Genomic DNA, 27,964 nt, shown 5'->3' with positions numbered 1-27,964 from the left:
TAATGAAAATAATCGGTTGCTTCCATCAATGACTCCTTGAAAACCCCCGTTTGCTATCGCCTTAGATCGTTAGGCTGTAATGACTTGGATTCTGGGTCCATCAACTTCGGGTCATTAAATGAGCTTATGAAGTACTCTGGTCCAAACACCAAAGCAAGATACTTCCAGTGAGAGGAAGATACTGATACAAGCCAAATGCATCACGCTTGTGGCCCGGGTATGCCTTCGCTGGGGAACGTATGTGAAGTGATGCAAAATGTGTCGTTTGACACATCGGCAATGGAATGCAGGCTAAGTTGTCAACACGTTGTATCAGCGAGCACCTGCAGGTACCAGGCCTAGTTGAACCAAGATTCCGGGACCTGGTCTCACGCAAAGAGCTCCACAACTCTCGGCAGATCTACAATACTACACCGGATGAACCGCCATGGTGAGACGAACCGGAAGCTTAATCTGAGTCTTGGGTAGACGCTTGGATTACAAGTTAGAACCTTCTTCCAGACATATCGAGGGTTTCCTGGCTCAAAGGGGCTTCGTGCTCAATGACACGACATAGTGGCTTTGCGTTTCCACCAACGTTTTGAGTGATGGCAATGACCAAGTCTATTAATGTGAGTCCCCTGCGACGAAATTTTGTACACCTCCCTTTGTTTGACCGCCTTTTTCGAAAAATGGCTCAGGTGGCGTGAGGAAAATTAAAGAAGGCTGCACTGCACATCTGGTGTGTGTGCGTTAATGATGGCACAGCATAACTTCAAGTATAGGTAGTTGTGACACGACAATCTGCGGATTGTCAAGCATTCAATAAATGAGACGAACAGAGCCTTGTCGAATCGCGGCCGTCTACAGGCTCTTTGCTGATGCCCTGCAATGGTTAACCAGTTATCCCATCTTTGGCTAGTATGTCGACTGAGCTAGATTTCCAGCCATTGATGGCACTTCTCTCGCTTGACGAGAACTCGTAGACTGTAGTGAGCCCCTTAATGGGTCTTAATTCCCGTGCAGACCAAGGTAGAGGAGTTTCATCTCGCGGAGAAAGCTTAAATAGAGAGGCTAGCCTCATTCTGGTGCTCAAAGCGTTGAGACGGCATTATATTGACTCGTGTGCGTGCCAAAGCTGGCTCAAGCTAGGTAGAGGAGTTGCGGGAGAATGCGAGACCGAGTCAATCATCTAAAAGTGATAGAATTGACAGTGTAACAATTTGCTTGGCTCGAAGAGTCTATGAGGTATATGATGTAGAGCATGACCTCTGCATGGAAAACAGGAGATGCCTGTAAATTCCCATCGACTTCAATCCCATTACGACTCTGCAATATCTAGCTTGGTTGAACACAGAAACACAACTCAATTCCTAGTATGCACTCAATCTCCACAATTGTTACTACACCGTATCTAATTATTATCTGTCTGAAGCCATGCAGTTCTCCGGCTTCTCCGTCGCGCTTGGCGCAATGTCTCTCCTGTTTAGCATCGCCGAGGCAGGGTGCGCTGAAGTTGGCTCCGGCGATGGAAACAACCCACTAAGATGCACATCATACTCCATCCCGAGAGACATCGGCACTAGCGTCACCGTCGGCTTGCAAACCCTTTCGATCGGCAGAACGAATCCAACCCAAAAGACTTACGAGAAGGAGTTTTTTTTCTACGATATGAAGAACGAGGTCAACTACCAGGTGAACTTTGCTGTGCAGTTTTGGAACCCAACGACCAACATGGTAAGCAAAAGACATGTGCCCCTCCCCGGCCATTGATGTCGGGGTGTCTACATGGAAATATGGCGAAAATGCGGAAGCAACAATGCTAATTCTCGACGTTGTATAGAACGCATGGAAAACATACAGCTTGGCAGCAGGAGAGAAGTGCAACATCAGCTTTCAATCAACTTTACAGAATGTCAAGCTCACTTGCTAAGGAGCTTGCGCGATGGTGGGGAGTTCATAGAGAGTGGTCTGTTGACAACTTCTTGACTTGAGGGTTCAATGTTGACTGAGAATTATGGAGTTGCAACGGGAAATTTTACCTCAGATACCATGCATATAGAGGATTCAGCGGAAATCAACTTGCTTTCCCACTTTACAATGGCTTAAAGTTGCTCGTCCGGCACAAGGCGTTCCCAAGTTGGAGTTTTGGTGTGGTTCTGAACTGACTCGTAGAGCGGCTAACCCTCCAAACTCGACTGGGTTGCAGGCGTCAGCTGACGCGCCCAGCACAGAGGAAGCACAGAGACAGGCGGCAAGGGCCGAAAAGGTGTCTTTCGGCGCTGCCGGACTATGCGTCTGCCGTGGCGCTCTCCGTTATTTCGCGACATGAAATGCTCAATCAATATCGTCGGGCCATGATATTCCCGTGCTGCGCGCAAGCTCCAACAGCGAGCCTGAAAACGAGGCATGACCTCATTCCTTTCGGCGCAAATTACGCTCGGCGAAGTCCATGATACCATCAATCTAGGCGTTCCGGCCAACATGGCCCGACAGAACACCTTCCGAGGGACTGGACTGCCCGCTCTGCCAGCTCTGGACTGCTGCGCCGCGAGGACCCGACGAATGAGAGCACATGCTTACGAAGAGAACCCGGTATGCATCGTTCGACTTGCAGAGTCACGCTGAGCACAGCTGGGCAGAGACACCACGCAGAAAGGTTCAGATCTTCAAAATCCTTCCAACCAACGAGGGATAGCGCAAGAGTAATCAGGCTTAGTGCAAGATCTTGCCCCCATTTGGTCCCAAAGGAGCCATGAAAGAACAGGGGTTCCGGCCTTCTCCATGCCCAAAATTTGACAGTTGGGTCTTCTGCAGCTTGGAGGGAACCCCCCGGAAAATGAGAAAAATGACAGACCCGCGCCATCGGGACACACATCACACCACCAAACCGCCAGATCCGGCCGCAACACCGCACCACCCTCGAGCAGAGTCGAACTATCAACAGACAACACCGGCAAAGATGACCACGCCAACCACACCACGCTCGGGAGAAGCAGGTGAGAGGCAGGCGAGTTCGAATACATAAATGTCTTCAACGAAGATGGGGGGAAACACGATCTTAGATGCACTCCAGTCTCACATCGACCACACAAAAGCAAGCTCAACTCTTCAGTGTTTCAATTACACAAAAGTCCACTGCAACTATTCCCCGGTTTACCTGAACCACCCCACCGTTCACACTCACACGATCTGCAACCACCTCACTTCAACCCACAACTCTCACAATGGTCAACCAACCCGCCAGAATTCCCACCACTACCCCGGCTCTTGCCAGGTTCCTCCCCGCTGCCATCACCGTCGGCATTGGTAAGCCCAGTTTTCAGCCCTACCACGTCTCCAGTGAAGTCAACTAACACACCTCGCCTCGCAGTCTCCGCCGTCGCCCTGAACATCCGATCCCAGCTTAAGACTGAGTCTCAGCAAATGGATCGCTTCTTCTCTAAGTACAACAACCCTCAAAGCGAAGCCGCCCGCCAAAAGGTCTTCGAGGATCCCTCCGAGGACCCACGCAGAAGCTGGTTCAACGCTCTGGGCCGATCGTAAACCCTCGTAGCTCAGAGCTACTTCGGGAGAGATTCTTGCACATACTACCTATTCATTGCTGGGGCGTTTTCTGTTTGTTCAGGGAAAGGATGATATCATTGGCTTTGGTGGTGAAGGCGTCTTGCTTCGCTTTGTTTTGCTACTACCCTCGAGGCATACAAAGAGAACATGTGGAGGGGTAATTTCTAGCTTAGACAAGTATTCGTCGGATAGGTCGTTTCGATAAACAATGCCAAAGAGTTAAATCAAAGGGACCTACTTCATCAATGACAGATGTAGCCATCGATATGATCATGCTCAATCTACCCATATGGTAGTATGAGTGGCCGGTCCGCACTGCCTGAGCATCGACTTTACAGCCCTCTGAAGAGAACGATAATTATGTAGGTTCTAAGAGTCAAGTCCTTGATATTAGCCGAAGATTCTGGGCATAGCTCTGATGTCACCAAGACAACTACAAACCGGCACCCCAAGACTGAACCATCTCCTGACATGGGATATCTGTCAAAGTCATGAATACCAAGAGGATGTGTACCGTACGAGACATTCTCTACGCGCCATGTAATTACAGATATCTTAGTATCATGAGAATCCCAGCATTCAAAGTCAAGCAAGAATCAAAGTTCTGTGAATAAGACTTATTGGATTAATCGTTATTCTAGTTACCATCCCAATCAACTACTTTATTATATCTCAAGAAGAAAACATGGTCGTGCCTAATATTATTGACACCCACGGTTCCTTCATGCTATGACTGATCATATCATAAAAGGTTGATTTACGCGCCGTTGCCGTTGTAGGCAACGAGGTTGGGGCTACCGGACAGGGTGCCGGTGACGCGGCCGGAGGTGCCGAGGGCCTTGATGCGGCTGGTGACGGCAGCAGGGGTAGAGAGACCCTCAAGAGCCTGAAGGTAGACGGCAAGACCAGCAACGTGGGGGCAGGCCATGGAGGTACCGCTGATGGTGTTGGTGGCAGAGTTGCCGCCGATCCAGGCAGAGAGGATAGAGACACCAGGGGCGAAGATGTCGACGCCAGCACCGTAGTTGGTGAAGGAGGCCGGGCGCCAGCTGGAGTCAATGGCGGCAACGGTCAGGGCGTTGGGGGCGTTGGCGGGAGACTGGCTGGAGACAGGGAGGGGGTTGCCGTTGTCGTCTCCGTTGCCGGCAGCGACGACGGAGAGGACGCCCTGGGTGTAGGCGGCCTGGATGGCGGAGGTCCAGGTGGTGGAGGCGGGGCCACCGAGGGACAGGTTGATCACGGAGCGGGCGGCGCGGGACTTGGAGGTGATGTCGTTGACGGCCCAGTTGAAGCCGGACAGAATGGAGGAGGTGGTGCCCTGAGCGCCCTGGAAGACCTTGACGGAGATGATGTTGGTCTGAGAATGGGATGTTAGTATCAATTACGCAAGAAGCTTATAGGAGTGAAACTCACCGACTTGGCAACACCGTAGGTAGAGCCACCAATGGTACCGGCGACGTGAGTGCCGTGGCCGAGGGTGTCAGTGTGGGTGCCGGTGAAGGCGTTGAAGCCGAGGGTGACACGGCCACCGAACTGGGTGTGGGTGGAGATGACACCAGAGTCAACGACGTAGGCGTAGGTGTTGGCACCGGCAGAGGTGTCGTAGATGTACGAGGTAGAGCCGGAGGTCTTGTGGGAGATGGATCCCAGACCCCAGGGGGCACCAGACTGGGTGGTGAGGGCACGCTCCTCAACCTCGAAGTCAGAGAGGTACATGTAGTAGTCAGGCTCGACGACAGCAACCTGTATCATAGTGTTAGAGGTATGCTTATGTGATATCTTGAGTGGTTGATATTCGTCAACTTACGTCGGCGCTGGCCTTGATCTCCTCAATGGTAGCCTCATCAAACTCGCCAGAGTAGGCGTTCCAGTTGCTGATGTTGAAAGTGTTCTCAACACCGACAGTGTCACGCTTGCTCAGGGAGCGTCTGTGGACGTCGGCGACCCAGTTCAAGTGGGACTCGACGCTGGCAGCGGCACCCTCCTTGAGGGTGACGATGTACTTGCCAGGGGCGGCCGCGGGCTCAGCGCGTCTGTTGACGGCAGCGGGGGCGGCGAGGACTGCCGGGAGCAGAGCTCCGACGGCGAGAGCGAGGCGGCGAAGGGAGGCCATTGTGATGATGAGGGGAGAACCGAGGAGGAGAAGTGATCAGAGGAGAGCGGATGGGGCTGAAGAGACGAAAGATGAAGATAGGGCGGATGTCGTGTCCATCTTTATACTGGATTTCCAAGATATCGACGGAGGCTGAGATGAATGGAGTTGCTGTCGATTCCATCTTTGATATTGCGCATATCGGTGTAGTATCTTGCGTGATGTCCCGCCAAGCCCTACGGTCTCCAGCTTGGAGCTGTCAAGCTTCCTAAACTGGTCCTAGAGCGAGAGGTGCCAGGTACTTGAGCAAGGAAAGTTGTGGGTTCCCCGACTCCATGGGAGCACGCGAGAACGAACATGCTTGTTTAGGAGCTATTACCTTCCAGAAAGCTAAAGCTGACCTACTTCCTTACCCGCTGTTTTCAAGCGCGCCGAGCTTTTCGGTTCAACTTCCTTGTCTCAGGCCTCCTCCCCGGTTGATATCTGGGAGTTGGATCTTTTGTCATGTTGTCTGTGTGGTTCTGGCGCGGGTTCAAGCTCCGACTACGGCAGCATAGTCAAGCGAGAAAGGGGTCTCGAACTTTACGCCGATGGATCGAACTTCAAAGAACATCAAATCTGATTATCTAAGGTAAATGAGAGGACCGACCACCACTAGCCCCGCGGAGGCAGAATTGTGGTTGGCTGGAGGCATGAATTGACTCGAGCTGACTTACCATTGAATGAGACATTGGAAAGGGTTTCCGGCTCTTGATTTGCTTGGGAGTTGTTTACCAAGACCGTCGGAGGTTACCTTAACAGAGGAGCCATATTAGTTCAACTTATGCTTAATGTGGAAGGTCGCGTGTTGACATTGGTTGGGCCACCCGATGTAGGGATTACGAACTGACCAGGACTTAATTAAAAAGCTACGCAAACTCCACACGCGCCCTAACCTCTTCCCGCCTGCCACATCCGTCCTGATTTCCGACCATAGAGGGGGTCTTGCAATAGACTATCTGGAGGCGGGAGATCCCCATATGGCCCAATTGCCGGCCAAAGAGCACTGGCATCGCGGTCTAAACTAGAAAGCTGCCCCGATGCGGTCTTTGATCAGCGAGGTTCAGGTACAGGACCATGCGTGATGGTGGGTGAATGGTCTGGGGCAGAATATGCGGGTAAGCGCTGTTGCATTCGAGGAGGACATGGACTCTGGCGCAACTCTGCAGCTGCGGCCTTCTGTGTTGAGTGAAGACACCAAGAAATGACATATTGCCTTTTCCCACAACCTCGTATTCCTATCGATCGTGTGGGTTCGCATTCTGGATTCGACGTCGGAAGATGAAAACCGACATGCAAACATCTAGATTGGTGAGTAACCTTGAGGCGAGTAAGACGATGCGTTCATCCCATGTCTGCGTTGGCAGCCAGCTTCCTGAAATGATCATCAAGCCTTTTGATGAAGGTGTCTTCCCATTTGGAAATTGGCGCGTGCGAAGGCGGTGCTTTTCCGTGCTGGCTTGTGGGGAACTGCGCTCGGATTTCTCATTCAGGCTGTTCAACACGTGCAGCGATGACAGTGGCCATGCCAGCTTCACTGATGACACTGGATGCTCCGCCCAAGAGCGCGCCAGTTAGAAGCGAATAGCGCCCGACTTCCCCTGTCCTGATAGTCGATTAACGCTGCGGAGTCTTCGCCAAGAGCCGCAACTAGGAAGCTCGGCTTGCTTCGTTGACTGGGGTCAACTGCCGTTTAACGTTTGACTAATTCAAGCGAAGGAAGAGGGGCGCGTCTGGACGGGGCCTCTCGGGGATGATAGTGAAGTCGAGTGGCTGAGGGATTGAGGAATCTGGGGGCAGCGAGAGAAGGAGGGAGGGGAAAAGGCCGGATGGGCTCGGTGCCGCCCGATCGCGTGACTCGCGTAATCATACTGAATGGCAGGCTTCATATTCAGCAGAAGCAAGCAGGATATCTGCCTCTTTCTTGTCCGTGCAACGTATCTCTGTCTTCCTCTCTTGGTCTTCTCGTGAAATTCCGGGTTAGCAATCCCCCCGTGCGGGCCGTGGGCGGCGGCACCGGCAGAGACATTGATGAGGCTTGAGAAGAACGTGAGGGGCAAACGAGAGATGACGGCATGCCGCATGTCCGTCTTGGAACCAGCGGTGGATGTTTTCCGTCCCGGCCATAGCTTCCCCTGATATTTCTCGGCACTGCGCAGGCATCGCAGATATTCTGGGGCCAGGCCGGTACGGTGGAGGGAAATAGGAAGGAGATAAACCACGTAGCCGCGCTAAGGGGCATTCGCTCAAACTTCGCTGATATGGCATCACAAAGTTAGGCCATGCGACGAGAGCTTCTGGGACATCTTCCCGCGGGTAGTCTCGCGGAGGGCGGAGGTGTCGTGTTCGGATTCGATTTTTCCACTTGTTCACTGGGACCGTTATGCAGCTAGATCGTCTGTTCTGGCTTTTTGATGTCAGCGTAGTTTATGTTAGAGTACAGAACCACAACGGCCCGGTGGGTTGAATTGGAGAACCACATAGTGCGTCCATGCGTGGCATGTGAAGACTCCATCGATCCTCGAGGCCCCATTTGACGAGGTCCATTTCCAGGTTGCCAAGCAACAGGCTCTGTGGGGCCGATAGGGACTGGGTTCGTAATGACACCGGCTTGGCACAGATATTACAGTGTCAGCATGTTGCTGTGCAAGAAGTTGAAGTCATCACGACCTTGTGTTTGGGTTGAAAGCTCCCAAGCTTCATAGTGTCGTCCATGAGGCTCTGCAAGACTCTCGGATCCCGGATCAACTGTTCGTTTCTGAAGCTAAGGTAGAGAATAAGGTGCATGTAACCTGCGGTACTGGTGGGTTGCACTGCCTAATCGGGCAGGCTGATGTCTGGGACTCTGGGAGCAAACCGATAACCTCCCACATGCCGGCTAACCAGACGGCCCCCCCAGTCGCTGTATGCAATGCGACGATAGATCCCTCCGGGTGAAAAATGCTTCAGTGACCACGAAGCCAAAGATACATTCTCAATGCCTGAAGAATTCGAGTCGCTGAACTGACTATGGTCTCAACTGGCGCTCGTTTCTCCGTGCGCGAGGCTCATTCTTTTGAGTATAATCGGCAATTCATTCCTTTACACAATGCGCCTATTCTACGAGAAACGCGACCGCGTGCAAAGCTTGAAAATGCGCCTGAGGAGAGTTCTTGAGTATCGCGGCGGAAGATAGGAAATTTCTTTTAGTTGGCAACCCCATGTCTAGGGCGCTGTGAATAGCGCTGCGCTCTATCCGCATTCTGCAACCTGCCAGACTACTGGGATTACAATAAAGGAAGCCGCCCTATCCAGAGAATCGGGTCAGAGCACACTTCTGGCAACCTCTTTTTAGCCTTACAAGATAAGCTTGCATGCGTGTCGCGCCTTTGACTGGGCCCCCAGCGTCGGATTGCAGGCATTCACTCCAGATCTCGATTACTGATCCCGGCCGAAGTAGACAAAATTTGAATTGATGAGCAAGTTTCGAGCAAATTCGATATTGAAAAGGCTGCGTGACTATATGATTTACCTAGTATGGCGCAAGTAGAATAGAATGAAACTTGTACACTTCGATCGCTTGGGAACAAAACAAACGTAACGAAGATTCATAGGTGGTCACAGACAACTAGAATCTCAATCGCCAGTCAGATAACATAAGATCTTGACGTATTCCGCACCTCGATAGTTGTATCGGTGACTTATTAAGTCCATCTGGGATATTCTATAATGATAAATCAAAATAGTCATCTCAATGCCGAACGTTTTAATATCCCAGATATAGTCACCAAAGTTAGTTGAGAGCTTGTTGTCAACACCAGACGGCATCATCTATTAGATCCTTGGAGTCTGGATATAGGCTTGTTGATATCTAGAATCCTGAGCTAGACAACAATGCAGTTCGAGTCCACGAACACTTTGCTTTCGGTAACTGCTTGGTACATTTGAAGATGCTCAAACACGAAGCAGCCGATAATCCTCGGACAGAATCCCACAGTCCATCTTGAGAGGTTTTTTGGGTCTTTAATATTATATGGAGGCAATCTGAATCTCGTATTTACTCTTTCAGGTGGAGGCATCCGCACCCGAAGCTCCTTTGAGGTTGTCTTTGGTGTGATTACTTGCGTTACCCTCGAGCTGAATAAGAAAGTCAGAAGTCAATAAATCACCTCGCTCGTAACTTTGTGAGTCTTGAAAGGCACTTAACTTACCCCAATGAGCATGCGCTTATCTCCAGGTACAATCATCTCGAAGCGATCGTTTATGATACCGTACTCGAAGTACCCTAGTCGGGCAATTGGATTCGTCTTGGAGACATCAATCCTCCCATCCGTCAAGACGCTGTCATCAATATGAACGCCGACAACTTTGCCAAAAATAACATCGACAGTTCCCATTGGCGGTTTCCCGGGAAGGCGCACTGTCTGCATATACTCGCACTCGAAGCGGACAGGCGAATCGGCAACCATGGGTACGGACGTCTTCAGACTCTTTGACCAAGTCTTCTTTAGGCCAGCTCTCTCAAACTCGTCCTCGTTGGGGCCGATGGCTTCCGCCGAGATGTTGACGCTCTCCCGGAGGGGGTACGTTGCGAGCTGCCAGCAGAAGCTTCCGGTACGCTCAATGTTGTTGACGGTATCTTTTCGGTCTTCAGCGTACGTTTGGTTCGCGCTGAACATGACCATGGGCGGGTCAAAGCTGACGTTTGTGAACTGGCTGTAGGGGGCTAGGTTGTGCTCGCCTTCGGGTGAGACGGATGAGATCCATCCAATCGCACGAGGTACTACGCATGCCTAGACACGTATGTTCAGCGGGAAAGTCGATAGCGTCTTTTGGGATGCGATGGGCAACTCACTTTAAATGGATCATATGGTAAACCGTGATCATCAACACCGGGCTGGTAAAACATTGTAAACAAGGTTGTGAAAGTCGAAGAAATGCTCAATGAACTCTAAGCGTGAAAGGTTACCCGAAGATCGAAAGTTCAGTGAGTCTATGTAGTTTACTTCTTGGCAATTTATAACCAAAGTCAGGTTGAAGTCCGAATTTCCCTTGGTCAGTGAAGCCAACTGATGAAGTGAGGGGTCTATTGAACTCCCGCCGTCGTCCGACACTCGGAACCGTTTGACGTCACTGGGTCGGAGTATTCGGCGCTTCGGTAGCTACGCTTTCGGACAGTTCGGGCCCAATTTCACATGCCCACTTGCCGATTTGCCGTAATACCTGACTGAGAACCAAACAACTGTCCACCGTAAAGACGAAGTGAACCCTTGAACTATCTTGTTTGTAGACTTTCATCATTTTTCCTTGCTCTTATTCCATCATGATCGCTGGCCTGTGCACAGCTTCCAACGGCGTGAATGCCGACTCAAGTATTCAACACACAGCACCAGGGACCACGGAACAATCCCCAGCAAGCAGTTTCACATGACCTAAGGCGTGGTGCCATCGAACATCGTAAACACGGTAGTACATCAAGTCTCGTGGAGGTGGGTAAAATCAAGACTGATTTATAGTGGTATCTTAAGTAAGCGCTACTAAGTTCAAAGAGTCGGGCGACATTTGGCAGGATAGTAGATATACCCTGCAAGCCCTCATCGGCAACAACTCGTCCTCTTAACCATCTAGGCCACCCAAGCTTGAGGATCGACGGCTCTAGGCTTCGCAGTAGCTTGTGCCGTAGCGGCGGGCGACGACACGGAGCTGGTGGACCCGCCGGAGGTGGTGTCGACGATACAGTCGCCCTTGGCCCCGGCTTCGACCTTTGTGCACTCGTCGTTTGTAAATCTGGAGGGCACCTTGACGCACAAGCCTGCGCTCTCAATCTCTCCGCCCTTGGAGGTACACAGGCTTGAGATACCTTCCAGGCTTACGTCAAAATTGCTTGCACTCGCGCAACGGCAACGGAAGATCTCTTGGGAGACTGCTGCACTGTAAGTCGGTTAATATGTGCGTTTTTTTCAAAATCCAGAGCGAGTGTACTTGCCCCAAGAAGGCCACGGTCATTGTAAGGACGGATGACTTCATATTGAACGCTCGAATCGATTGTTGAAAGATAAAGATGCAATTCGAATGCTGGGTTCGGAAGAGAATGTTTGTCTCTGTATCAAAGTGGGAGGTGGTGTTTGGCTGCTTGAGAAAGTCGAGACTCGAGAAACTATTTAGGCCGGGCCTGGGGTATTTATCCCACATGAACCGATTTGTTATCGGATGGGTCTTCGGTTTGCTGCATTACCTACATTGCACTTCACGTTCTCGATGTCGTAAGACTTGGGCGCAGCTGGCTGGGTGCATCACCAAGCACAGCATTGACTGACTCGAACCTTGCAGCCAGAGCAGCCAGAGACTGCTTCTAGAAGCCGGTGCTGCTAACACGAAACAGGAGCTGCCCTGCTGATGCAAAACTGACTTTCGAGCTGCGGGCCAATGCATACTGTCTTCGTTACTAAAATAAAGTCTGAAGCAACTGGAAGGGCACCGGTACCCAAGTTTTCTCATACTTGACAGCGGGCGTCGGACGATCCACTTGAGTAGAGTCGTTCACTCGGCGGCACTCTTGGCAAGGCGCTGGCAAGCTGTGCTTTGCATCCCGAGGCCGCCAGCGATCGTCAGAGACGTCCTTGGTACAGCCTGGAAAGTGGAGTTATTTGAACTCTAATCTTATGAATAAAGGTCGAGAAAGGTGATGATGTGACAACTGCAATATAGCCGAGACTTTGGAACAAGCGGACTTTCTGATTTTGACTTCCGTGCCAAATTGAAGCATCGTTTGCCGAAGGACATTCTCCGCCGAGGCGACAACCATATTAAAGTATTCGCCAAAAGTGTCAACTGATGACTATCATCACCACATCCACCAGTGCAGAATTTTGATAGAGAACTTGATCAAGTACGTGTATCTTAGTTCGCCTGGCACAAACCAGAGCCTTTGGCGGCTAGACGGCCATGCTCTATCACCCAGGTGTTTCATGTTCTGAGTCCTGCGTGCGGGGCCGGCCACCCCGACATGGAGGCTCCGGCAAGCTTGGACAGAATCTGTAACTTGCTCTCGGCGACGACCGTTTTTATGCTGCCGCATAATATTATTCTCGCTTTGGCCCAGTTCCTCAGCGAAGTAACTTACGTGCGTAAATTAGTGGTCATTGAATCCCATCGTGCTAACTTTGGTCTGGTCGAATCGGTCATGTTGACAAAACATGGAGTCAAGAGGGATTCGATTTCAAAGCGGACTTGCGACTACACGGTGTCAAATCAGACATCTTATTGAAGGGACAAAGATTTCGGAATAAATAGACATGAGGTGGCGTAAGTAAGAGTGAAGGCTAAGGTAGGCAAAGAGAGTTGGGGTGTATTCCAGCATGGGCTTAGATTCGTTGATGACGGGGTATAGCAATAGTGGATAACTTTGTGTTTAGATGCCAATGCTTTACGAATCACTTGATAGATAAATCGAAAGTCTAGACTTAAGATCTGTCTATAGTGCTTTTGCTTGATATGTGAGGGGGTCATGTCAGTCTCGTAGGCGGCTGGTTGACATCTGCAGTCCGCCTGTTGCCACAAAGAGAATCTGTCTATTGCATCGCTATGTGAAACAGGGAGTCCGTCATAGATTGACATGTAAGTTGCATTTCAACCATAAATGGAAGGCTCACGCCGTTTGGGCAGCCAATCAATTCAAGATTCGTCACGTACGCTTGCATTGTGATTGACACCGACGCGTTTAGCGGAGGCCCCTTCAAACTGGCCTCCCGGTTGAAAGAGGTGTGGATGATATCCGTCTCGTGGTAGCCCAGCGGCATGTTGATTAGATAGTTGTAGGCATGCCTTCGCAGAGCATTAATGAAAAAGTCATTATCATTGCTGATGAACCAAGCTTCGGCATTCGGTGCAGGTGTTCCTTCGAAGGGCATTCCTCAGTACCATTGAACACCGTGAAATATAAGTTCAACTCAGTCAAAAGAGCAATTGGATCTTGATTCAGTTACTTGTGATTTTGTGCAGATTAATTCATTCAGGATCAAGTTCTCACTACCAACACTTAAATGTATCCACACTGTATTATGCAACCTAAGTAATAGGTATCCAGGGATGAGAATATATGGACATCCTGTCGAGGTATGTCACTGCTTCCAGCGGCTCCGATCCGCTCACTCATGGTTATTGTCCTCTACAACATGCGCATGTGTTTCCAAGGCAAGTTTCTCCGTCTTCCGAGCCACCTCTTCGGTCAGTCTATCCTCGTTGCCATCAAGAATGACTGCAGTCTCTTCCAGGCTCATCTTTCCTGTTTCCACAAACAGGAAATACACCACCACAGCCTCAAAAGCCAGCCACACATCATACGTGATGTAGTACTTCCACTTTGAGTTCGTCACGCCAATCGGGTTGGCGTACTGGTTAAAGATCAACGCCAGTGCCACGAACAAGTTGTAAAGAACCAAGCCTTTGGCACGCAAGTTGAAGGGCAGAATCTCCACGACGTAGGTGACCTGGAGCGCGCCCCATCCCACAGTGAACGTGACGTTGTACAAGAAGATCATGGCCAAGACACCCTTTGCGAGGCCCGGGGATCCTGCGCCAGTGAGGTCGGTTTGCTTTTCATATGTTGCTTGAAGTGCTGTCCAGATGACGTAGCACACGAGGGATCCGATAGTCGAAGCGAGAAACATCGTTCGGCGGCGGAAACGGTTGACGAGAACGGAGGCGAGGAGACCCCAGAATAATCCCCACAGAGTGATGAGGGCGTTTATTAGCGTCTGCGTGTCTTGGGAGGTATACCCGATCGAGTTGAGAATCAAGGTCAGGTAGTAGCTGATCAAACCGTTGCCGCTCCTATCAAGATAGACTTAGATGGTGATGAATAGGCGAGGTAGCAAAGCGTATGACTTACCACTGTGAGAAGAAACCGACAGCAAGAATGATGAGAAAACGGCGCCGGTTACCTGGTGTCTGGAAGAAAGCCATGTACGACGTAGTCCGCGATGCTTCCGCCTCCAACCTCAGTGCCGTCCTAATTTCCTCCATCTCCAATGGAACGATGAGGTCAGAAGCATCGCCGTTGGCGTGGTACTTCACCAACAGCCTCTCGGCTTCCGCATCCCTCTCTTTTGAGATGAGCCATCTCGGAGACTCTTCGATAAAGAAGCACAACCCGAGCTGCACCACGCTCGAAAGTCCCTGCAAGATCGAAGGAATCCTCCAAGCCCACGTGTTCCCGATTCGAAATGTACCAAAGGTAATCCACGCGGCGCTCAAAGCTCCCAATCCCCAGAGAGAATTGTAGATGGATACTAGCGGCGCTCGCTGGGACGGGTACGCGAGCTCCATGATCATAAGAGGCGCGGCGGTGATATTGAGCGCGAGGCCGAAGCCGAGAACACCGCGAGCAATGATGAACATGGCGACGTTCTGGGCTGCGCCTTGGAGGGCGACACCGATAAGGAGGATGGAGGCACTGACTAGGAGGGCGGGTTTGCGTCCGAAGCGATCGCAGAACCAGGCGCAGAAGGGGAGTGCGAGGAGCTGGCCCACGTTTTGGATCGCATTCAGTCTCTCTGATGTTAGGGCAGACTCAGCGTTGGGCGAATGAGAATACTCACAGTCCCAGCTCCTGAGCTCCAGGGTTATTGAATGATTCCTGCCATGTGTCCAGAGACTGGAGGCCATTCATCATTGAGCCATCGTAGCCGGTTGCGTAGCTCGATACCAATGAAAGCGCGATGACACAGTTGAGCTTGACGATTCCCGCATTTGAGAACCAAGCGAATGCCCCTCTTTTGTTCGCGATAGCAGCGTCAACAGTAACGGGGATACCGCCGGCCGGCTCAGTTTTTGCGGCAGCGTTTTGCGACATTGCTGCGGTCGAAGAACGAGACATTGCCTATTAATCCGAAGACACTCAACATGGCAGAATCCCGTAGGGACGGGGGACACGGTGTCGTTATTATGCTACGAGCTCCGAGATAATAACAAGCCAGGCCCGATCCGTTCGTATCCCACTCGGCTCCCGATAGCAGGCTCGATGTTACTATGTCCGGCCAACCTCCGGGCCGGAGTCACGTAGGACATTTCCCAGAGTAGAGATTGTTGGGGTCGTGTAAACCTCAGCCTGCCGATAGGAGCTCCCGAGGGGAGATCAGGAGATACCGGCAGGGTTTTCTCAAAGGATCCATGGGCTCGGGTAGGCTGCGCCTATCATCCACTGGCGAGATACTCGGGCGAAATGCGTCCGAATCAGGAGCGACGATAGATATGCCGCTGGTAACATGACCTCTGTAGAAGTGGAGGCTGTACCATCCCCTCGGAGACTAGGTTCTTCACTATCGAATCACGCAGCTATACAAGCACTGGATATCGGGTTTGCCCCAGCAGCCTCTATGATCTTCCCGACGTTTATCCCCGGCTCTCTTATGGTGCCATTCCCGAGACCAACGCGTGGTTCTTGGATCTCACCCCGCAAACCCGTTTACCTAGACTCCGCCCAAGCGCAGCTCACTAAGACCAAAGTTGGGGTATGTAACCTCGCCCGGGGTACGGTGATGGTCCACCGGTTCCGGCCCGGTTCGGACCGGGGCTTGTAGAGCTGAAATTGGTATCTGTGATTGGCGGACCTGTAGAGAGGCCAGGGAGGCTAGGAGCAGTTCGGTCGAGGAAGCCTGAGTGAGGTTGGCGTGAGGGGTTGATGATGGTGTTTCTTGATGAGTGGTGATCTACCCCCGGCTAGGTGCTCGCGTGTGAACGGAATAATTGATCAATTCCCTTATGGACTTGCTGTGATATCCACTATGTGATCGCTGAGGGTCACTTTCGGTATATAGTAGCTGGCATGAGACGGCAGGGAGATGGATACGTCAGGTTGGAAAGTGTTTCCCGGCTTTGCTCCGTACTTCTCATCGCATTCCTACAAGCACCATGCATCTCAAGTTAGCTGTCGCTTCGCTTGTGGCCTCTGGCGCAACGCTAGGGTCCGCCGCGGCCAGCAAGCCAGAGCTTTCCGCAAGTAAGTAAACGCCAGAGACATAGAAGAAATCTAGGATATCAAGTAGGTAGTCCAGATTGACTTACACTACTGTTTAGATGCCCAAAGTCTATTCGACTACTCTATGGGGGTCCAGGACTCCAGATGGGACGACTCGTACAACCTTATTTGGTACCAAGACAAGGGTCCGTGGTCCGTCCGCTTCACGGCTTGGTACACGGCGGGTCTGCTCCATCGCAATGAGGGCGACGACGTGGAGAACGCAAAGGCGGCGATTGAGAACATGTCAGTCGGTTGGATGAAGAGTTTAAGAGTGGTTGAGAGTGCTAATTTGTGGACTACGATGCAGTTTGGCGAGCCAGATGACCTCGGACTACGAATCGGCGTGGTATGGCACTCTCAAGCTGTCGCCCGACGAGCCGGACCCAACGCCGGATTCTGAGCTGTACCCTCCCAAGATCTATGTGAGCATAGTCTAAGTGCAAAAGCGGTGGTTGCCAACCCAGACGCAATCCGCTGACCACAAATCTAGACTACTTACGACCCAAATTGGAGAGAATTTATAGGGTGAGTCTTTGGAAACATTGAAGGAGTCCAACATCATGGCATTTGGAAGGGTTCGAGGACGTACAAGGATCCAATGATACTAATATGATCCAGGACTCAACTAGTACAAGACGTCGAACTTTACTCTGATCTCCTGGGCGCAGACCTCGTCAAGAAAATTGAAGATGCGCTCGAGATCCAAGCCATTGGCGCAATGAGGCGCAACGGTAGCTACCCCGAAGGCGATAACCTCATACTGGGATACTCCAACCCGGGCCTCATGCGTGCCCTTACAGTAGGCTGGATCGGCGCCCGTCGCAGCAACGCAACCTTTATCAACTTCGCAAACACTCAAGGGTCCCAGCTGCTTGAGCTCTTCAAGTCTAACGGCTCAAATACCCTTGGGGAGTACAATGCGCCAAACTACTACGGCATGGACGTCTGGGCTCTAGCCGCCAACATCGCCTATGGTCCCCGCAACGCAACACTGACGAAGAACGCCGAGTACATTCTGACGAAGCTGTGGGATGACATTGCAGCGCACTATAACCCCTACCTGGGCAACCTCGTCGGCCCTTATGACCGCGCTTACACCCGCGACATGACCAAGCACTCATCCATTCTGCCCATGTACTGGTGGGCCGTCTTCGGGCGCGAGTACGGGCCTCAGCCGCCCAAGGGCGAGGGCGATTTGCTGTTCGATGCAGCTCAGGGCGCGGCGATTGCGCTGGTTTCTGACACAGTGGCCCGGCACATCTCCAACAGCACAGCGGCGGCGCTCAAGGCGAAGGGCCCCTGGGCCGGCGAGCGCAGCATCACGCGCGAGGTCAAGGAGAAACTGGATTCGGACGCCACGCGCACGACGACGTCGTGGGTTAGCGCGCCACTCATGATCGGTGGACAGGAGCTTGCGGAGACCAAGAACCGCGGGGATCAGTTCGTGCCGGCGATCGTGCACTGGGCTTCGGACCCGTTGCACACGCCGTACCCGTACATCGGCTTCTTCCTGCTGTACCCTTCGGCATCGACCATTTCGGCCGTGGCGGGCGAGAGGTCACTCAGCGTGTCATATCCGAACAGCACGCAGGAAGGGTCTGATATTTTCACGTTTGCGCTATCCGGGATTCCGCCTTCGTGGACGCTGGGCGGGAAGACGATTACCGGATTGGAAGAGCTGCCGTGCCTGAGCGTCAATGTTTCGGCCCCAGGGTTGGACAAGCTGCCGATTTCCTATGGGCAGCAGTTGAGAAACCACTGGTATTATAACGTGTCTTACGCGGTTCCTGCTGGGTTTGAGGGTGTTCCCCGGGTTGATCTGACGATGGAGTATACTTGTGACATCTGAGCAGAGTTGTAGACGAGGTATTATCGGGAACATGGTCCTTCGACCGGATGAGTATTAGTAATTAAGTTGAGCACGCGACAGAATGTATCAGGACATGAGTCCCTAGGGCTAGCTACTACGTCGCCTCGTAGAGGCAGTCGACCAAACCCCTCGATTTCTGATGCCATAATTGGGAAACAGCATTAGCTAAACGAACTGAAACTGAGAGGACTGTCACCATAATATCTCCCAGAGACGCGGGATGTGTACCCGTGACCATGTGAAAGTGTCCCAACTCTTAGGAATGACTGTGTAAGTACTGCATTATGCCAATCTTTTCGTCGACTACTGTGGTACCTAGGTAAGTGATTCTGCTACTCATAAAAATTATGATGCAGATTCAAAGTCAATTGATGTCATTTGGAGATTTGACTTTGCTGGACCGCACGCTAGAAACCACGGTAGCGACGCCCCGTTGGTGCCTCGGGGCCATCCGTTCTTTTGGTTTGAGGCTTCTTCAGCCGCTGAAGTGAGGCTCAGTATTCACATTCGCGATTAGTGTCACTCTGACAGTTCCCAAGATGAGGGCGACGTTTGGGTTCTCAGGCCGAGATTTGCCCTCGTTTGCTTTGCTTTGCTTTGATTTGATTTCTTCACCCCGACTCACCGCCGATTCGTATCGATAGCTATATTAGTCTCATCTTGAGCTAAAATTTGCCCTGTGAGACCCTGGCCAAGGCGCTCCTTGTTAGTTTCAGATTGAGTAAGCCAGATTCGGGTCGCTGGCTTCGGAAAATCCAACCGAAAACGATTGCAAGGCTCTCTCCTCCTGTCCTTTGAAGACTTGAGAGTCATCTTGGATTCTTCAAGAGTCTTGTGAACCAGTCGAAAGAGACTAGGAGTTGACAGTTGTTCGCTTAACAAAGGATGGAATCCCAGTGGTTCAGACAAAAACATGGCAGCAGGGGAGCCAAAGGAAGCGCACCCCGACGGCGCCGATTAACCGCAGCAGATCCCTGGAAACATCTCCACTGTTTGTCTCAGTTTGGCGTCTCGTCTCCCTTAAGAGAAAAAGAAGCTTTGACGCTCGTGTCACAGAGGAGGCAGAGGACTGGAAGAGCGGTAGAGCGAGGGCAAGGGACTCGAGAAGCGTGGCATTTGGGCAGACAGCAAACACGGCGGCTCCCCCTCCTGAGCGTAGCGCGCCCCTCCGATCCTTCCGATCACCGTACTAATTTCCACCCTTGAAGGAGCTCCTTTTGAGGCTTTTGGGAGGCGTTCGTTGATGGCGGCCTTATCCTCTTTGTGGCTCTTGAAAGTCTAAAGTTCGACCACGTCGCCTCCGTTAAGCGCCAGCCGTCCCTTTGTCTTCCTTTGTTTCTTTGCTGCCTGTTCGGGATCTTCCCACCCCCTGAGAGCTGAGAGGGAAAAGACACAGCCTTGCTTTTCCACACGTCATCTGTCAGCAACTTTTGGTCGATTTTCAATTCCGACGCTTTACATTATTCACTCAGTCAATCGCACATACGTACTCATATGTACTCATAGACTGACTCGGTGAACGCCTAATCTGAGAGAGAACACGCCCTGGGAGGTGTGCGAGAGACAGACGAGGCGAGAGGGCCAAGTGAGGGATCGGTGAAGGTTGAAGACAGAATGGGCGCCGGCGATGGTCCCCGCGTCGGGGACCGCCCATTCAAGGACATGGACGACGACTATGACGCGTCGTCGCGCCGGAGCGCTGACGAGGAGGCACAGTTCCTAGCCGACGGAGAAGAAGGCTACGAGCTCGAGGAGAGCACATCCAGCACGCCCTCGCTGCTCTCGCAGCAAAAGTTCGGCCCTCACGTCCCCCACAAGCGGCACTGCCTCGCCGGACCTCAACCGCCGCGCGTACATGTCATCCGGCCCGTCCTGCCCGCTGTCCAGGAAGCGCCGCCGCGTCTGCTGTACCTCGTGGCGCCGACGCCGCGCCGAAAGGCCGTCGTCGTTGCCGTGTTCCTGGCGCTGTGGGCCGTCGCCTTCTCCATTCCACTCGCGTCGTCCCGGGCGATCAGGGATGGGCTCGGTAGGGAAGTCATTAACCTGGACTGCGGCGACACCCTTTGGCGCTTCAAGAATGGGTGCGGGCTCGACGGTGCCGACTGCAGGCCCTTTACGAACTCTTCATTTTCTTTCAGGTGTCCGGCAAACTGCATGGCTCACAAGTTGTTGAACCCCCACGCCGTCGGTGACCGGGAGATCGTCTACCAGCCGCTGGTCGTAGGCGACGAGATCTACCGCGGCGACTCCATGATTTGCGCTTCAGCGATCCACGCAGGCATCGTGACGGACCTGAGCGGAGGCTGCGGCCGTCTTCGTCGCGTCGGTCAGCACGCAGGGTTCAATAGCACGACTAAGAACGGCGTCGAGACCGTTCCGTTTGACTCGTACTTCCCGCTGTCGTACAACCTCACTTCGGACCCGTCCCTGCAGTGCGGCAAGCGTGACCCCCGCCAGGCTCTCCTACCGACATCCATGTTCTTCACCTCCATCTTCTCCCTCTTCACAACGAGCCCGGCGTGGCAGTTCTTCGTCTCCTTTGTCGGCATCTTTGCCCATGTCAGCTTCGGCTCCGATCCGCCCACAGCATCGCGGCACGCTGCCTCCGTCCTGCCGGATCGTATCTCCAAGTTCACCGGTCGTCTGCTTCCTGCACTCTTCTGCGCCGCCGTGCTCTACCGGCTCTGCGTCAAACGAACCCTCACAGATGTGAGAGCCCAGTTCGAGAAGACGGCGCTCTGGTTGGGAGGGTTCTGGTTCGGCGCGCTGTCGAACTATACTTTTGGATGGATGCCGATCCAGCGCCTCACGGCACACGACATTGAGCACCAGCCTGGCGCCAAGCCTGCGCTGGCCCTCATCTTGATCATCCTGACCTTTGTGATGGCTAAGCAGGTCTACTTCTTCTGGCTTGAGGGGAGACTACCCCGGTTCCTTGCGCTTTATTCGCTTTTCCTGGCTGCCGTCATTGTCGGCGTCTCAATTCCGGGTGTGGACCTCCGCGTGCACCATTACATCATGGCATTCTGTCTGCTCCCTGGTACCAGCATGCAGACGCGGACGTCTCTGTTCTACCAGGGGATGCTGCTGGGCCTCTTCGTCAACGGGATCGCGCGATGGGGTTTTGACTCGGTACTCCAGACGCCTGATGAGCTGCGCGAGGACGGCCCCTTCAACTCGTTGCTCCCGCAAATTGCGAAACCAATCTTCTCCACGGGCTCCTTTGAGCCTAGTGTAACCTTCAGCTGGCTCATACCGCCAAATATCGCCAACGAGTTTGACGGTATCAGCGCTCTAGTCAACGACGTCGAGCGGTTCCGGTATTATTTTGCCGATGGCCCCGTCGACAACGAGTTTGTGTGGTTGAGGAAGGCCAAGATGGTGCTTCCCGAGTATTTTAGATTTGCGTACATGAAGGACGGTGTGACGCTAGACTATACACAGGCCGGGACGTGGTTCTCGAACGGGTCGTGGGTGATGCCTTCATAGTAGACTTTAGCATAACATTTGCATGACCGGATAGAATGGAAGGGGGCGTTTAATCGTGGCTACTTTGTTTATTGGGGAGCGACATGGATCCTACAAGATAATCAATCACATCTTAACAAGCATCTTCAAAGTTTTTGACATGAGGTCAATCGTTAAGAAAGTAAGGGTTCGTTGAACATGTAAGCACCAGTGATATTGTCATGCATGAAGATACTCTCAGCCTCTAGGTGCGGGCAGCCAACCAGTTTACCCCTCGATTTGAATGCTGCACTGCCCGATTGACTGCCTTGAAGGCCATCCGAAAACGATTTACGAGCGCCCGACGAGTACTGTTGAGCGTTTCTCACGGTCTTTCTCTACTCCGTCCACCCATAACCCGCGTGGGATGATGGTGTCATTGAGCGCCCCACAAACGCTAATGTAACGCGTCGGCTCGAGTATCCTTCCCTGGTTCCCCGTCTCTAGTGACCGAAGCCGAAGAAAGTTCCAAGAAGCCGGCCGAGTGAGTTAGGTGTTCTCCAGACCCGCCGACCGGCTCCAACCGAACATAATCCTCAGAGAGCGAGAGTCTGACAATCCGGGAGGAATTAGGCTACATTTTACTACTTAATGACTCACCGTCACGACATTCCTTCAAAGTGCACTTTCTTAACTTAAAACTGAACTCCAATCCTCTCATTCAAACCGACAGTACTCCCTGTGTTCTTCCTACCGGGCTTTGACTAAGGATTCAAAAAGACAGTTCACCACTTTGATTGGGCGCGCAAGAGGTAACGTCACCACAATGTCAAGAGCCAAAGTCGAATTGATCCCTTGGGATCCCGAGTCCCCAGACCACGTCACAAGAATGATAGATCAGAGAATAGCATGCGGCTGGGCTTCGGATCTAGTGCCGCAATGGCAGGAGAACCAACGAACCGGATTCAAGTGCATCTACTGGCTTGTAAGTCTATGCTTTCACAAAGGGGGTGCTATTCGAGTTGCCAAACACAGCAATTTATTGAGACTGGCGCAACTCTCCTCCATCCCCATATTGAACGTCGTGTTCTATAGCAGTGCATCCACTAACCGCGCTCACAGGTACTTGCAGATGAGGATCCTGAGCGAGAAGCAAGGCTGGCAAAGCACATCGCCGAATACCCCAAAGTCAGTTCAATCCAATCCCATTAAACCTTCTCTCGTGCGTGCATCAATGCTCACATTCGTCCCATAGGAGAAGAATTCCATTCTAGACACAGCAGCATCTATCAGCGCAACCCCACGAACCCCAACAGGCGCGTCCTTCCACCCTGTCGGCCACATCTCTCTCGACATCGACAACCCCGCCGCGGCGCCCCTCAATCTTCCGATTCCCAAGGAAAACGTCTACTGGATCAAGAGCCTTTACGTTTCATTCGCACTGCAGAGCTGCGGTATCGCCAGGGCCGCCATGGACTTGGTCGAGAGCATGGCCACCAGTGAGCCGCTCTGCGCAAGGACGCTCATGTTGGATACGGTCTCTAAGGAGGACCAGTTGAGAAAGGAGTCCATGGTTGTGGCGCAGGGAAAACTTCCGCCGGTGAGTTGACTCTGCTTCCTTTAACATCGTTGCGAGTTGTAGACGACTGACATAATGGTTTCATGTAGACGCCGACGCATGCATGGTATGAAAGGAGAGGATATAAACTGATCCACACCATCAACAACTTTTACGGGTTCCCGGAAAAGGATCCGGATGGCAACTTGCTCATTCGAAGAACGGTGTTCTTACGCAGAGATCTCGTCTAGCGTATTATTCTAGATAGGTACTCGGCGCGTACATGTGAATAGATCTAACTCCGGATACAAATGTCTATAACTTGCAGTAGTGAGCCTTTAGTCGGTCTTTTCAGTGTACCCAGGCGCCCCCTTCCCCTTCATCTGCATAATCGCCTGGCCTCCCGGCTGCCCGCCAATCACGCTCATCTTCATCATCTTCTCATAAAATGGCACAGACTTGTCCCAGCTATCGGTAGCCAACACGCTCTTCCTCAAATACGGCATCGGCTCGAGCACCTCCTGCACGCATCCCACGAGCCATCTTCCCAGGCCTTTGCCTTGGAGCGTGGGGTCAACCCACACGTCCGTGGTGTAGGCAAAGGATACAAAGTCGGTGACGACACGCGCGAAACCGATTAATTGATGGTACTCCTTCGTCTCGGTGCCGCTGCTGCCGCTGGATTCTTTTTGAGAAGTGGTGGTGTCGTAGAGGCCGAAGCAGAGTGAGTTTTCCAGCATTTCTCTCACGAAGGACTCTGGTATGGCTTTGGTCCAGTAGACGGCTTCCGACGCGAATGCAGCGTTGAGTTGGGTGACGGAGACGAGAGATGCATCTGTCGAGATGAGATACGAGTCTCTCGTCCAGCGGCGATCCCGCATTTCGGTGCTGGGTGAGGCCATGGTTGAGGCGTGTATATCGGAACGATGTTATTGGCGGAGCGCGTGGGTAGATTGTGTAAATTGCTTGGAGTTGCGCCTTTCGAATGACAAGTCCCACAGTAGGGCATTCGTTATCTTTTGGAATTCCACGAAAGACGACGAATAAAGTATGGTATGAATCGTGAAAATTCAGCTAGGCTGAGAGAAAACTGGCCATGTTATATCTGTATTTGCTATCTACAGAAGGAACTTTGGTACGTGACTCAACTCGGCTCTCGATCCGGTCCCCGGTATCGACGTCGGATGGGCCCCACATTGGCAGATGGTCTCGGTCAAACTGTAAGTACAAGCAAGCCGAGGCCGATGTGGAAAGGATTCAAGCCGGATCTCAGAAGCTAGTAGGCAATTAACTTTCAAAGAAAAGCCGGAGAATATTCTACTTTTCAAATTTATCAAATCCTGTAACGAAATCGTAAAGATATCGCCGATGATCATAGGGCACAGCAGAAACCAATCCAGCGTATCGGGCGTATCTCAGATATAGTGTGCTTGAGAGCACGCCATGGGTGCCAAGTGCTTCTGCCACCCAAACATAAGAGTGTTAAGCGTGACTCAACGGATTATACGAATACGAATGCGCGCTTCCAACTATAGGGGGAAAATACTTAAATAAGAAAGCACATTCCTCCAAGTGCCCAAGTAGCAAGTATGAATCGTCATACTTGATATCGTGACCGCCGTCGCCTCGGGTCATGAGTCCTGTCGCGGCTCCTCTCACGACTCCTCTCACGGCTCCTCTCACGGCTCCTATCACGGCTCTTGCCACGGCTTCTGTCTTCATAGACTACGTGCTCCTCTGGTGTCAGAAACTTAGTCTCATAATAAGCCTTCTGAAAATGCCACCACACTCGCCAGCCAATCACGATGGCGATGGTCAAGGGCAAGCTGACAGCCCAATAGATCCAAAACTGTGGCACAATGGTGGGCTCGGCACCGCCGTCATCGCCGCTTGACGATGAAGCTTGCCAGTTGAAAAAGGACATGCTAAAAATTGTCTGTCGAGAAAACTGGTCAGCGATGCTTCGTGAATATGTGCCAGCAGTGCTAGGCACCTCAAGAGTCAAGACTAAAGGCAGTCCAACGACATGGTAAGACTTACGGCTACAAAGGTCGGAGGAAGAAAAACCATCGTCACCACTGCCATTGTCTTCATAGCTGTGCTGTCCATTCCGGCTTGCGCTGCGACTTGCCCGGCTTGTGTTGATTGCTGCATATTGAGGCTATTCCCGGCTTGGGCGATAAGATTGTAGAGCTGACGTGCGTCAAACGTTAGCGATGATGGATGACTTCACTCTTGATCCTCCCTGGTTCGATGTCTTTCAAAATTTCTTACCACGTTGAATTGAAGTTCCAGCCTGGACTGCATCCTGGTTGCATATGATGAGATAGACTGCGCATCTCGCTCCAGAAGGTCGATGAAGCCGCAGAGCTGCAGATCTGCCTCCGGGGGCGTATGTGCCTCGCGAGGGTGAGCTTTGACATCGTCATTGACACGGCGGAGAAATTTGACGTATTCTTCGTCCCACTCGAGAGTCCCCTTCATATTGATTACATCAGTGGCTGTGGTGCTAATCCGTGCGGTCGTGTGAATCCTCGGCTTCTCGCCCAAGACCATAGCCTTCACTTCTTCCACAATGCGTTGATCCTGGACGGTTCTCCCGGAAAGCCGAGCTGTCTGGGTGACCCCGATAGCCTTTTCAATTTCCGCTGTCATGGAGCTCAGCTGCCTTCTCATGTCCTCTGCTCTGGTCAAATGCCGTCGGAGGAACAAGGTGGGGAGAAGTAGGGGATGAGACAGGAGTCTCCGTGATGACTTGAGTATCTCCTGAATAGCTTCAATGTGAGGTGCAATTGGTTTCTTGGTGAATTTTAACTTGTTGGAGAAGATGTCCCAGCCGTGAATGAAGGCAAGAGTTGTGCGGGTCTCAAAATGGTGGGACATTGCCATGCCTAGATTTCCAAGCTGGAACATCTGAGGCTGCTTTATTGTTAGGACTGGAGCAGTACGTTATCAATTGATCACTCGCATGTACTAGAAATGTTGTTACATTGCCCGTACCTAATGCCTCGAGCGAGGTTAACGACCGACCGCTCAAGTCTTTTTTGTATTTCAGATGAGCGTGTTGGGTTCCTGTGTTCCCCTCCAATATCGGTAGAGACACAGAGGGCAGCCCAATGACGTGTTCGACCGAAAGAAAAGATTTACGGCTCATAGCGAACTCCAGAGGTCGAAATCCTAAACGTTCGCATAGCAGTATACGGACTTGTGCCCTTGGACGGGACTGTCGACCTGCGGGTGAAAATTTGCCCCTTTGACGAAGCCAATCATCAACTTCGAAGTCTTCCAGAGGCCCAGCAAGAATGGGCACCTCTTCAAAATCACCTTTCGAATAGTTTCTAATCAGCATGGTACCTGCTCTTCAGCGTGGCGCAAAGAGGAAGTTGAGATCATACCGTCCTCCCACGCTTCCAAGTACGCGAGGTGTCCATCTCCTGGAGACCATTGTGACCGGTCTTTCCGCTCCAAAATCTCGCGACGCTCCGAGTCAAACATTGAAAATGACGAGAATGGGGCACTTGATGCACAGGTTAATGCAGTCTGACGTTCATCACGATTGAGGTCAGGACGGAGCCTGATGATAAACTTCTGTCGATGTTACATGTGCATGATGTGAGATTTTGGGACAGGTCTAGGTGCCCTGAATAACGTGCATAATCCCCTACTTCTGGTATCTCGTATCTGCAGAGAAACAATGTGTGCGCCCACGAAATAGATGAGACGATGCCATCACAACAACTTGATAGAATTGTATAGACTCATATGCTGTTGGCACTAGAGGGAGCTGAAGCTGCGGATAAGCGTCTAGCAATAGTCCATGTCTCTACGCATTGCCGCACACTGTAAGGATGTATTGAGTGCTTAGCATTGCATGTTGCTCCACCTTAGTTTGTTGCTCCATCGAACCGACAAGGTGGGAACATAAATCCTTCCTCATATCACGCGAGGAAATGCTCTACCGGCAATATCAGCACGCAAGAATGCCATGACTCTGTCATGACCGGAAGGTGGGGGATTTAACGCTGACTACAGAGGCGATCCCCAACTCCCCATAAGCTTCTTAACTAACTTTTGCCTAGGGGATCAGCCAACTCCAAGAAATATTCCCCCTCGGCCCCCTCCTAGCGGTCACAGGCGGCCCAATGACCACATCCAAGCAGAAATTCAGGCTAAATGCATCGTGGAATTGCCGTCGATGAGCGCCCCGGACCCCTGTACCGTCGTACTACCGTGCGGAGAAACGCGGGGTGCGGAGGCCCTGGAGGCTTTTCACCCGAAATTGGACCCCATGGTTCGGTGATTCCCCATCAACAATAGTCAAGGAAAGCCGAGGGACGATGGACCGGTGCGAGGGTTTCGCGGTCTCTTCGTGGAGTCTTTTAGGAATCCGTCGCCGAATAATGGGGCGGAAAT

At 52.0% G+C, this 27,964-nt stretch overlaps 10 protein-coding genes across 10 annotated transcripts; 5 read left to right on the top strand and 5 right to left on the bottom strand.

The window, feature by feature from the left end:
* Positions 1–1,416: 1,416 nt before the first annotated feature.
* Positions 1,417–1,912, top strand: CTAM01_11013 (uncharacterized protein; the record flags this gene model as incomplete). The annotated part of the gene is made up of 2 exons (XM_060527025.1): positions 1,417–1,716; positions 1,823–1,912. 2 exons carry the CDS (start codon positions 1,417–1,419, stop codon positions 1,910–1,912), a joined length of 390 nt encoding a protein of 129 aa, XP_060378354.1.
* Positions 1,913–3,206: 1,294 nt separating this feature from the next.
* CTAM01_11012 (uncharacterized protein) lies at positions 3,207–3,525 on the top strand (the record flags this gene model as incomplete). The annotated part of the gene is made up of 2 exons (XM_060527024.1): positions 3,207–3,288; positions 3,353–3,525. 2 exons carry the CDS (start codon positions 3,207–3,209, stop codon positions 3,523–3,525), a joined length of 255 nt encoding a protein of 84 aa, XP_060378353.1.
* Positions 3,526–4,303: 778 nt separating this feature from the next.
* CTAM01_11011 (subtilase) lies at positions 4,304–5,659 on the bottom strand (the record flags this gene model as incomplete). The annotated part of the gene is made up of 3 exons (XM_060527023.1): positions 4,304–4,903; positions 4,960–5,289; positions 5,354–5,659. The coding sequence occupies 3 exons, from the start codon at positions 5,657–5,659 to the stop codon at positions 4,304–4,306; spliced, it is 1,236 nt and encodes a 411-aa protein (XP_060378352.1).
* Positions 5,660–9,721: 4,062 nt separating this feature from the next.
* Positions 9,722–10,565, bottom strand: CTAM01_11010 (flavoprotein oxygenase; the record flags this gene model as incomplete). Its single annotated transcript, XM_060527022.1, has 3 exons — positions 9,722–9,793; positions 9,868–10,449; positions 10,512–10,565. The coding sequence occupies 3 exons, from the start codon at positions 10,563–10,565 to the stop codon at positions 9,722–9,724; spliced, it is 708 nt and encodes a 235-aa protein (XP_060378351.1).
* A 715-nt stretch (positions 10,566–11,280) lies between these two features.
* Positions 11,281–15,509, bottom strand: CTAM01_11009 (uncharacterized protein; the record flags this gene model as incomplete). Its single annotated transcript, XM_060527021.1, has 4 exons — positions 11,281–11,587; positions 13,808–14,488; positions 14,547–15,206; positions 15,256–15,509. 4 exons carry the CDS (start codon positions 15,507–15,509, stop codon positions 11,281–11,283), a joined length of 1,902 nt encoding a protein of 633 aa, XP_060378350.1.
* Positions 15,510–16,567: 1,058 nt separating this feature from the next.
* Positions 16,568–18,525, top strand: CTAM01_11008 (uncharacterized protein; the record flags this gene model as incomplete). Its single annotated transcript, XM_060527020.1, has 5 exons — positions 16,568–16,655; positions 16,733–16,919; positions 16,984–17,098; positions 17,167–17,201; positions 17,295–18,525. 5 exons carry the CDS (start codon positions 16,568–16,570, stop codon positions 18,523–18,525), a joined length of 1,656 nt encoding a protein of 551 aa, XP_060378349.1.
* A 1,635-nt stretch (positions 18,526–20,160) lies between these two features.
* On the top strand, positions 20,161–22,035 carry CTAM01_11007 (LCCL domain-containing protein; the record flags this gene model as incomplete). The annotated part of the gene is made up of 1 exon (XM_060527019.1): positions 20,161–22,035. The coding sequence occupies one exon, from the start codon at positions 20,161–20,163 to the stop codon at positions 22,033–22,035; it is 1,875 nt and encodes a 624-aa protein (XP_060378348.1).
* Positions 22,036–22,720: 685 nt separating this feature from the next.
* On the top strand, positions 22,721–23,802 carry CTAM01_11006 (uncharacterized protein; the record flags this gene model as incomplete). The annotated part of the gene is made up of 4 exons (XM_060527018.1): positions 22,721–22,978; positions 23,116–23,181; positions 23,249–23,593; positions 23,662–23,802. Coding segments are annotated over 4 exons (810 nt in total), but the record flags the coding sequence as incomplete, so codon positions are not given.
* An 87-nt stretch (positions 23,803–23,889) lies between these two features.
* Positions 23,890–24,453, bottom strand: CTAM01_11005 (acetyltransferase; the record flags this gene model as incomplete). The annotated part of the gene is made up of 1 exon (XM_060527017.1): positions 23,890–24,453. The coding sequence occupies one exon, from the start codon at positions 24,451–24,453 to the stop codon at positions 23,890–23,892; it is 564 nt and encodes a 187-aa protein (XP_060378346.1).
* A 695-nt stretch (positions 24,454–25,148) lies between these two features.
* CTAM01_11004 (uncharacterized protein) lies at positions 25,149–27,046 on the bottom strand (the record flags this gene model as incomplete). Its single annotated transcript, XM_060527016.1, has 4 exons — positions 25,149–25,487; positions 25,592–25,744; positions 25,826–26,470; positions 26,906–27,046. 4 exons carry the CDS (start codon positions 27,044–27,046, stop codon positions 25,149–25,151), a joined length of 1,278 nt encoding a protein of 425 aa, XP_060378345.1.
* Between the last annotated feature and the right edge of the window lie 918 nt (positions 27,047–27,964).

The sequence above is a fragment of the Colletotrichum tamarilloi genome (genome assembly GCF_030869305.1).
Source record: "Colletotrichum tamarilloi strain Tom-12 chromosome Unknown Scaffold_56.1, whole genome shotgun sequence".
Lineage (NCBI taxonomy): Eukaryota > Fungi > Ascomycota > Sordariomycetes > Glomerellales > Glomerellaceae > Colletotrichum > Colletotrichum tamarilloi.
This window is presented reverse-complemented; position numbering and strand designations above follow the sequence as displayed.